This window comes from Podarcis gaigeae (genome assembly GCF_964106915.1).
Source record: "Podarcis gaigeae genome assembly, chromosome: 15".
In the NCBI taxonomy this organism is placed as follows: domain Eukaryota; kingdom Metazoa; phylum Chordata; class Lepidosauria; order Squamata; family Lacertidae; genus Podarcis; species Podarcis gaigeae.
This window is the reverse complement of record NC_139692.1, coordinates 3446692-3457099: the sequence shown is the minus strand read 5'-3', so window position 1 is coordinate 3457099 and position 10408 is coordinate 3446692. Positions and strand designations below refer to the sequence as shown.

The window sequence follows — 10408 nt, the reverse complement described above, 5'->3', positions numbered from 1 at the left end:
AATACAATAACACATTTGTATTCCACACCATTTGTTACATTACAAATGAAAACAAAATATAGAATGTTTTGTATGTGTGTGTGTGCCCCTCATTAATTGTGCTGCTTTAAGGGTCAATATTAATTTTATTTTTCATGCTTAAGGCTTTGTTTTGACATTCTGCAATGGTCTCTATTTGCCATGCTGAGATAGGGTCATAAACCTAGACATTTTTCAGAAATGTAAATTGGCACAGAAGCAATTTAAACAAAATAAAATGATGGATAAATAGGCAAGATACTCTACGGCGGGGTTTTTGTCTCCCCCGGAAAAGTTTATACTTTATATAATAACATTTTAAATACAGTTATATTTGTAAATACACTTTCTCCATAGATAACAATATAACATTTCAAAATCTCCATTCACCAGATGCAAAATCACTTAAAAAGTAAAGGTAAAGGGACCCCTGACCATTAGGTTCAGTTGTGGCCGACTCTGGGGTTGCGGCACTCATCTCGCTTTAAAGGCCGAGGGAGCCAGCGTACAGATTCTGGGTCATGTGGCCACCATGACAAAGCCGCTTCTAGCGAACCAGAGAAGCACGGAAATGCTGTTTACCTTCCCGCTGGAGCGGTACCTATTTATCTACTTGCACTTTGATGTGCTTTCAAACTGCTAGGTTGGCAGGAGCAGGGACTGAGCAACGGGAGCTCACCCCGTTGCAGGGATTCGAACTGCCAACCTTCTGATCGGCAAGTCCTAGGCTCTGTGGCTTAACCCACAGCGCCACCCGTGTCCCACAAAATCACTTACAGTACATTAAAAAAATAGCTCCACCAAGGTGGGGTGGGGAAACACAGAAGAAATAATCAATAGAAAACTCATGGCTGGAGAAAAGGGATATGAGCTAGCGAGAAACTTTCTTGACCTGCCCCCTTTGAAATGCATGGAGGATGCATCTGAGAGTACAACTGCAGAAGATTCCATATATGCTGTTAAAGAGAGTGGCTCTGCTCCATACCCTCCATGAGCTCTTTTCCTGCCTGGAATGTGTCCTTGACAGAAAAACAAGAGGCAACTGATTGGTAATGCTGTGTCATCAGCAAAGGCAGCAGGGATGCCGTCCCTAGACATCTGAGCTTTAAAAGCAGAGTAGAGAGTTGACAGGGCGGTGGTTTTATCTTTATGTTTATTCATGATCACTCTCTTAAAATGTGACTTGTAGCTGAAACTTGGCAATCTTCTATTTGTGTGTCTGGCTCATAGGCAGGGACAGCCGCATGGGAGAAATGGTGATGCCCAATGATTCCTTTAGCCCTGCTTTCCCTCTTCTTGCCTGCCTGCTCCTTCTCCTCAGGCCAAGAAACCTGATCTCTAAGGCTTAATGTCCACAAGCAGTGGAATGAGTTGGTAGAGCCCTGAAGGGGATGGCAGAATAGATGGGACTACTTGAGGCTGAAGGTGGGAGACAGGTGCCATTTGAGTGTGTTCCCCATGCCCAAGCACTCCCTGCAAGCAGAAAAGCAACTTCTCTCTTTGCTTTATTTGCTCTACTTGCAGGGAACCACTCTCTTTCTCAAACACACTCGCCACTCTAATACCTCTGAGCTAAGCAGTGGGGATACGAGATTAGAAGGGGCTACAGAAGGGGTGGAGTTGGTAATCTTTTGTAACATGGTGTCATGTGCAAGGCTAAAATTTTCTGTCCCCAAATGGATCTTCTCAGTTTTGTGCCCTGTCTGCTCAGTGTCCTGTGGGGAGGAACCGTCCGCACAACCCTGAATCTGGCACTGGCTGCAGAGAAAAAGCAGCAGCGAGGGTTAACTCCTTCCCCACTGCTGTTGCTGCTTTTCCATAAATGCTCACCATGACTCCACATTCACAACTCTTGTATTTAAGGCCCAAACTCTGGTTGCATCTGAACTATTGATAAATAAAGACCATTTTACAGCTCTCTGTATGCACAGTATTCTGATTGTACTCTTTGCCTGGTGACAAGCATTGTGCTCAAATTTGAAGACTGTACCAGAAATACGGTATTTTGAGGTCTTATCTGTGCTGTGAATGTAACAAAAAACATGAAGAGGTGGTTGAGAGTGCTGGTCCACGAAGAGACACATGCTATGGATTTTTGATTCTGTGCCTTGTATCCTTTAATTTCACAGATTACTCTTTCGACCTGTTCTTCCTTCAGAGAGCTCTGTACAGCTTGCAGGTCAAGGAATCTAGGTGAGCTTTCCAGTTAGGCAATTTAGACTGTTCCTTGGTTTTACATTGTGCGAACTTCAAAATGTGGTTAAACCAGCCCTTCTGCAGTCATGTTCATTCTGCTGAGTCAAACCCCTGTCACCTGCCCTAAAGTCCTGCTCTGATGGCATTTCGGTTCCAGCCAGCCCTGATTTCTGCTCTTTCCAAATTCCAATTTAACCAGAGAAAAATCTGTAATTAATTTCAGAATCAAACCACACCATTTGTTTTGGTTCATATGCATCTTCTGTCTACCACTTTTCTGGTCCTGATGTGCATATCTCTCAGTAAAACACTGCAGAAAAGCAATCCTGATATGATCACATCCCTCACTACAATCAGTGTTACTGATGCGTGCATGTATCCCAAGGAATCTTGATGCAACTGTGCATATGATCACATCATGCTTGCTTTGGTGTTGCAGAGGGAAGGAGACGTGAATTAACTGAAAAGTAAGCAAACTGTGGACACACAGTGTTCTGTGTGAGGAGAGAGCGAGCAATGGAGAATCCTTATCAAAATGCAGTGAAAGGTAATTGTTCTGACCTAACAAGTCTATACTTCTAGTTGTGTTGGTGTACCTGATTTTTTGGATATTGCACGAAGTACATTGGATCCCATTGCTCCCCCGCTAATTTCTACAGTAATCATTTCACTACTGACCTTTTCATAGAGTTAACCCAAAAAGAAAGAATATACTGTTGTATTCCAACTTATTTCACAGCCACATACAAATCAGGTGCTTAAAGCATATGTGAGCATTTGAATAGTAGTGTTTCTTAAGTTTACACTCTATGATAAATAAACTATTTAAAATGAAACTCTAGTCTAAGCAAGTGCTAACAAGGATGCCTTCTGTCATTTAGGGTTGCCAACTGCCCTGCTCCTCTGCCTTTAACAGCAGCTTGGATTGAAAGAATCAGCATTTGAGAGAGAAACACAGTCATCTGCACATATCTGCAGATCAAGCTGTTGTTAAATGCACAGGCGCAGTGCTGGTAAAAGAAGCTGGCAACACTAGTACCATTGCACATTATGGAAGCTGTTTAGCAGTAAATGCGTGAAGCACAAGAGATTTGGAGTCTGAGCATCCTGAGAAAGTGATGGTTTGTGGACACATCAAGGTGGAGAGAAGGGTCAAACAGATTGACTTTCCCCCATTTTAATAGCCTGCATTTTGAGGTATTGTTCAAGGCATGGTGGTATGCTCTCACTCCACGAAAATAAGACGAGCAGTTCAGTAGTCAGGGGAAAATCCTAATCCCATAAAGCTTTGAGCAGCCTCCAAAAACCTCAGGTCTTGTCCACAGATGGCAGTGATGGGCAATCACAACTGGCCTGGAGATCACTGGCCCAGAAAGAAACTTCATTGCTTAAAACTACGTGGCTCAGTTCACCGTTTCTTTTGTAGCAGGATCTCCTAAATCATGATTCTATCACTACGGATATATTGCAAAATGCTTGAATATTGCACCTTTCAGTTACTTGCTGAAGAGTCAGGAGGATTGTAGGCAACAATACTCTGAACACAAATACTTCAATTCCTTTTGCTGACAAAACCATTAGACCTTTTAAAACAAAGCTTGTTCTGTTTTCTTCACAGATGGAGAAGCCATGGGGATTGGTGATGGGGGGGAAGGTTCCTTGAAACTGGAGAACAGTATTTGGTTTGGTCCTTCATCTGCTTCATATCTTGGGGTTTCCTGGGGGCTTCAATGCCTAAGACAAAAGCAAAGAGATGCTGAAGTCTAAGAAAAGAAAAACAAAGTTTCCCAAGTTTCTCCATGTTGCAGTCCTAAGCACACCACCTATTTTTTAGCTATTTTAGTTTGATTAAGCTAGTTATACAGAAATGGAGGTGCTCAAGACAGCTTGCATAAAAGCCCAATAAAAGCAATAATAAAATCATTATACATACAAATTGATAAGAAATGTGAAAATAGCATCTTAAAAACAAAAAATGAAAAATGAAACTCCTCCATCATATTTCTCTGGCTACATAGATTGATATATTCTCTTCACCTTTGCTCTGATATATTTGTACACACATGCAGATCCCACAGATTCAGCTCTCCAAACAGAGAGCACCTTTTACTTCCTTGTTTGCCTTTTGTTGGTTAGCTAAGGAATGGAGGGAGGGAGGCGTAGTGATAAGACAAATTAGTGAGCCTTTTTTCTAGGCTTTCACAGGTTTTCTTGGCTTTGGGGGGCGGGGTCAAAATTCCATGGTCGGGAACACATTAGAAATTTCCCCATAGGTATACGTAGAAAAGATGGATTGCAGGTGGCGCTGTGGGTTAATGTGGTCATGCAGGCCACATGACCCGGAAGCTGTACGCCGGCTCCCTCGGCCAGTAAAGCGAGATGAGCACCGCAACCCCAGAGTCAGCCACAACTGGACCTAATGGTCAGGGGTCCCTTTATCTTTACACGTAGAAATAGTGGACTCATGTAAACACTTGCAGACCAAATGATTTCAAGGAAACACATTGTGCTCAGTAAGTGGGGCCTGTATGTATGTATACATCTCCACCATCCATTTTTGTAGTGTGCCACATCCTCAAATTATTCCTGCTTTTCTCCCTTGAATAAGAGGTAGGGATGGTCACTAACTTGGATGGCTTTAAACTAAAACTAGACAGCTTGATGGAGCATAAAGCTACCGCTGGCTATTAGCCACAACGTCTGTGTTCTATGCACACTGTTGGGGCACCATGGCTCTGACAACATCTGCTGGGAATTGCAGTGGGGAGAGTGCGGTTGTGCTCAGGTTCTGCTTGCAGGCCTGCATAGCCTGAGCTACACTCCCCAAATGGCTTCCTTCCCTCAGGTGCAATGCACACGTTCTTTGCCTCAGGGAACAAAAGGTTATAGTTGAGCACATTGCCACAGGAATGAAGAAAATGGCTGCTGGGTCTTCCCCTGAGAGATGAGGCCACAGGGTCCTTCTTGCCCAGCATGCTGTCCTTGCAGTGGCCAACCCAGGGGAAGCCCAGAAGCAGGACCTGAGCACAACAGCACCCTCCCAACCTGCTGCTCCCAGAAGCCATCATTCAAAGACATCAGCATCTTCCTTGTGAATCTTGGGGCTCCTTACCTGGGGCGGAGGTGGAGGAGCTGCCTTACACTTGAAGTGGGGAGAAGGAGTTGCCGTCATTGCTGCTGCCTGTAAGAGAAATGCCACAGTTTCCTGATCAGATGTCAGTCACCCCCTTTTCTCTCTTCAACACAACCAACCCACCCAGGCAGCTTATTTGGAGCTTATTTGAAAATTCCAATTCCAATTAATATTAATATTAATGCAATGAATAAATAAATAAATACGATATTGATCATAATGAAGATTTATCCTGCCTTCTGCAAAAGTGCACAAAATCAGCACAGTACAAAATAAGGTAAAAACAAATGGCAGTCTTAAAAGGATGATTTGCATTTGTCAGAAACTTTATTTAAAAGGGGGGTGTATATCCAATACTAGTCATACTTAGAGAAGTCCCATTGAAGTTAATGGATGTGACTAAATTAGGTTCCTTAATTTCAGTGAGTCTACCCTGAATAGAACTTAGTTGGATGCAACCCAAAATCTCAAGGAGATTTACAACCAATTCACATTCAAAAAGCAGGGTGGGGTGGGAGGCAGAGGACTGCAGGTTCCATCTGTAATCTGGCTGATTTTTTTCCTGTCACACTGGTGATAGTTGCACTAGCATTCAGTTAGAAAGGATAGAGAAAATCCTGAAGCAATTACTTACTGCATTGCTGTTGACAGAAGAAAACCCTGTCTTGGCAGTTGGAATTGGAGGTGGAGGAATGTTTGGCTTTACAATTGGCTGGAATAAAAGAAAAGAGGAGATTATCTAAAACATTTCCGCATAGTAAGCAAGAAAGATATCAAGACAGCAGGCAAGGATATCTGAAGAAGGCACCATTTTTAGGGGACAGAAAACAAGGCTGGAGCGGTGCTTTCTGTGTTTTGCTCATACTCAGAATCTGACTCAGCTGTCTGCAGCAATTGCCAGCTAAGGGAGCTTGTTGTCAGGGCTTGTGTGGGCAACATAGACTTATACTAATTTAACATTCATTTCCTTTTCTCAGGAAACAGCAGTTCTTTTAGGAGAGGAGAGGGCACTCTTTACAGAGAATTCTCAGCAATCTCCCCAAACAACAATGCCCAGGATTCTTTGCAGGAAGCTGTGACAATTAAATTGGTATAAAACCAGAGGTGGATTTAGGGGAGCAAAATTGTTCAGTCACACTGGGCATAGAGCCTCGGGGACACCTTAGGGGATGCGGAAACTATGATTTAGAATAGAGCACCAGAGGCCGGGGACACTGAACTTTTGCATCACACAGAGCGCTGCTGAATTTGAGACCCCAAGATCCGCCACAGATAAAACCTATATAGTTTGGTGGTGTAGATGTGTGATCTGTGCACATAAAAGGGACTACTCAAAGGGACTACTACTGTGTGCTGGCCATGCAACAAGCTATGTGAACTCTACCATAAGGAAACCTTCACTGAAGCAAGCCATGCCCACTCACCAGATGCCATATAACTACTGGAGTGAGGGAGGTAAAACCTAAGCTACCAAGGAACAATCATGAGCACAGAAATGTGTTCCCAATTTTTCCTTGGCAATAGCTTTTGCATTCAGAACTGTTTAAATTCAGCACCGGGTACAAGCCCTGCTGCTTTCCAGCAGGCTCACCTGATGTCATATGCTGGCAGGTGACTGACAGGTGCGTGGAGCTACCCCCCAATCAAAAGTGGTCCGTGGAGGAGTGGCTCTAATTGATCTGGCTCACTGGACAAAAGTGGTTCCCCAGCCTTTGTATAGACAATACTGGGCTGCAGGGACCAATGGGCTGACTCAGGGTGAATGGCTTTGGAAGTCCAACTCATTGTTTTATTCATCTAGGCAAGCATCCTACAATCATGTAAAAAGGTAAAAAGGTAAAGGGCCCCTGGGTGGTTAAATCCAGTCAAATTCAACTATGGGGTGCGGCTTTCATCTCTGCTTTCAGGCCGAGGGAGCCGGCGTTCGTCTGCAGACAGCTTTCCAGGTCATGTGACCAGCATGACTAAACTGCATCTGGCGCAATGGGACACTGTGACGAAAGCCAGAGTGCTCACAGAAATGCCATTTAGCAGTACCTATTTATCTATTTGTGCTGGCATGCTTTTGGACTGCTACGTTGGCAGGAGCTGGGACAGAGCAACAGGAGCTCACCCCATCATGCAGATTCAAACTGCCAACTTCACATATCTGTCAAGTGTCCCTTATTTGAAGGGACAGTCCCTTATTCTAGCGCCATGTCCCGCTGCTGTCCCTTATTGATGGATGTCCCTTAAATGTCCCTTAAATGATGTCCCTTAAATTTCAAAGGAAGCAGCTCCTCTCCCTCCCTCCCTGCCGGCCAGGGAGGAGGGAGGCTCCAACTGTGTTGCTTGGCTGTGTTGCTCACCCAATAAGAAGTCTAAGAACGACTGGGGGGGTGGAGCTTGCATGCCTTGTGTGTGGCTAGTTAATGCAAGCTGAGGGGTTTTTTGAATGCTGGACGCCATTTTGTTGCATGTGCTGCTGCAAACTTTGCAGTGCAAAGCCAGGCCGGGGAGCCATCTTAAGTTGAGGCTGCATAGGCCTTGTGGTGCATGTGATTCAGATTCTATTCAGTTGAACCTCTGGTTACAAAGTTGCTTGGACAGTGTTCTCGAAGGTACCAGCATGAGTTTGACCAGACTGCAGGAGGACAGGAAGACTGGAGTGCCTGGAACAGGTGAGGCTGCAGGTCCCTTATTTTGACTGCTGGTCCCTTATTTTCAAATCTGTAAGTTGACAGCTATGCAACCTCGTGATCAGCAAGCTCAAGACCACAGTGCCACCTGCGTCCCTTTTAGGCTCATAGAATCGTTGTAGAATTGGAAGGCACCCAAAAAGTCATATAGTCCAACCCTCGAATAAATGGAATAAATAAATTGGATTGAATAAACTGCTGATTCAGTATACTCTATGTACTCTATGTACTCTATGTCAGCCAGTTAAAACATGCCCATTTGTTTCCTTGACCTCAAAAACATGGGATTTAACACCCTATTTACTCTTCTATGGATTGAGATATGGAAGTTGAGAAATGGTGCCATACGATCCCCCTGGATCGTGCCATACGATCCCCCAATGGTCAATATTAGTGGGGAAATAATACCACTCTTGATTCAGCTTTCCCCCCACTCCGGAAGGATCCTTCTTGAGCTCATTTAGGAACTTACCATTCTGGCATTTTGATACATGGTTGATATGTGGTTGCACGGTTCATCTGGAATTTGCTGAGCAATTATAAGAAGCAACATTTGGTTAGTGCTTCTATAAAGCGGAATAGTTGAATACAGTTTCATGCCACCTGACTTTCTAGAACCCCAACAAATCACAAAGACATTCCCCAGGTTAATAGAACAAAATTTTCCATGAACATGAAAAACACCATTCTGGGGAGAAAGGTTTTTGCCTCAAGTTTATCTGTGACATGTTAATTTTTTGTGTGTGGTTGTGTGTGTGTTTTAAAGTAACTAACATGTTTAGTACACATGTTTACTCTAAAACAAGTCACATTAAATGCAGTGGAATTTACTTCTGACCAGAAATGCATACAATTGTATTGCACATTTTTTGACATCGCTTTCATTCTTTTTTAAGCATTGCCATTAGCATAAATATATTTCCTTGTCAGAATGATGAGATATAATTGTGTAGATTGCACATTGCATTACATTTGCTGGGTTTTTTTAGATTTTACTGTTACTAGGAGGAAAGGATGGTACCATCTAATTTTGGTCAGAGACAATTTAGCAGGCTTTCTGTTCCATCCCCTTTGTGCATTTAATCTGGTGAATTTTGTTCTTAGAAACCCACCTGAAAACGTGTACTTCAATGCATATTTTTGAACATTTTTTCAAAAGATGCATTTCTAAATGTATTTTATTTTATCACAAAAAATGCACATTCTTGAGCAAAAGTCAGAGAAGTGTAAAATCCAAAGAACAACTATATTCTGATATGTACATTAATCCAGCTGGTGCTGATTGGTCAGTTCAGGCTGCAATTCACAAACAATTAATTCCAGAAGCATTCTAGTTTCCAGTGTTGTTGTGGTCCATATTTTAAGGAATAACTATTTCATTTAATATTACTTACAACAGAAACTGGTGGTTTGTTTGCTTGGGGTGGAGGTGGAGGGAGCAGAACTCCGGAAGAGGTGACCTAAAAGCAGGAAACAGCTTTTTAAACAGTGTGCCATCTTTGCTTTTCAAAACAACAATGAGGTATCCTCAGTTGTCACATGAATCTTACACATTACACAGGCATGCTAGAGAAACATATAGACGGTAATTTCAGGACTGAAAGGTAGATGTGCAAGTGCTACAGTCAGTGAGTTGTATCAAATTAAAACAAACTCAGAGCAGATCCACTGAAATCAGTGGATGGTTAAACAGGTCATGTCCATTGATTTCAGTGGGTCTACTCTCAGTGTGACTTAGTTGGATACAAGTCAGAGATGTTTCAGTAGAAAATTAAAGCATATACAAGATAAACACAGTGAGGTAGGACAAGACTCACCCTTTATATTTGTGTTGTTGGGTGAACATCTTAGGATATTTTATATGGTACAGTGTTTTATGTTTTCTGGTTTTTAATTGGTTTTATTTTTGTATTATATCTTGTTAATTCACTTTGAGACTTTTTAGTGCAAAATGACTAACAAACGAAATAAAGAATGAAATAAGCGCACCATGCTAGGGGCTCAATTTTGGAGTTGCTGAGAACTTGAGCATTGCATAGCTATACAGCAGGGTAAGGAACCTCTGGTTCATGAGCCAATCTCGGCTCATCACCCTTCTCCATGGCCATTCTGGGCAAGCCATACTGACTCGTCCTATACCTGATGTCATACAGGTAAGGGCGGTGCTTTGCCAAAGCCCACTGGAGCAAAGTGTCCTCGCTCTGGGACTTCAAAGCACCAAATCCCATGACATCATGAAATTGAAAGGTGGGTAGGCTCACCCGCCTACCAAATTTGGTCAGTATGGTGGATCCTGATAAGGATTTGGACAATGGAACGAAAACAGTTCTGGTATATAGCATGGGGTGGATTCCCTAGAGTTGGGAAATTAAAAAAAAATATA

At 42.9% G+C, this 10408-nt stretch overlaps 1 protein-coding gene across 1 annotated transcript in view; it reads right to left on the bottom strand.

Moving 5' to 3' along the window:
- Positions 1-277: 277 nt before the first annotated feature.
- ADAM28 (ADAM metallopeptidase domain 28) overlaps positions 278-10408 on the bottom strand; it is a 74058-nt gene continuing 63927 nt past the window's right edge. The window contains exons 21-25 of the mRNA XM_083713503.1: positions 9420-9485; positions 8498-8554; positions 5982-6059; positions 5327-5395; positions 278-3948 (exon numbers count right to left, since the gene is read on the bottom strand). Of these exons, the coding sequence (XP_083569629.1) occupies positions 3916-3948; positions 5327-5395; positions 5982-6059; positions 8498-8554; positions 9420-9485 (303 nt within the window). The 3' untranslated portion in view covers positions 278-3915. The remainder of the gene's footprint in view (positions 3949-5326; positions 5396-5981; positions 6060-8497; positions 8555-9419; positions 9486-10408) is intronic.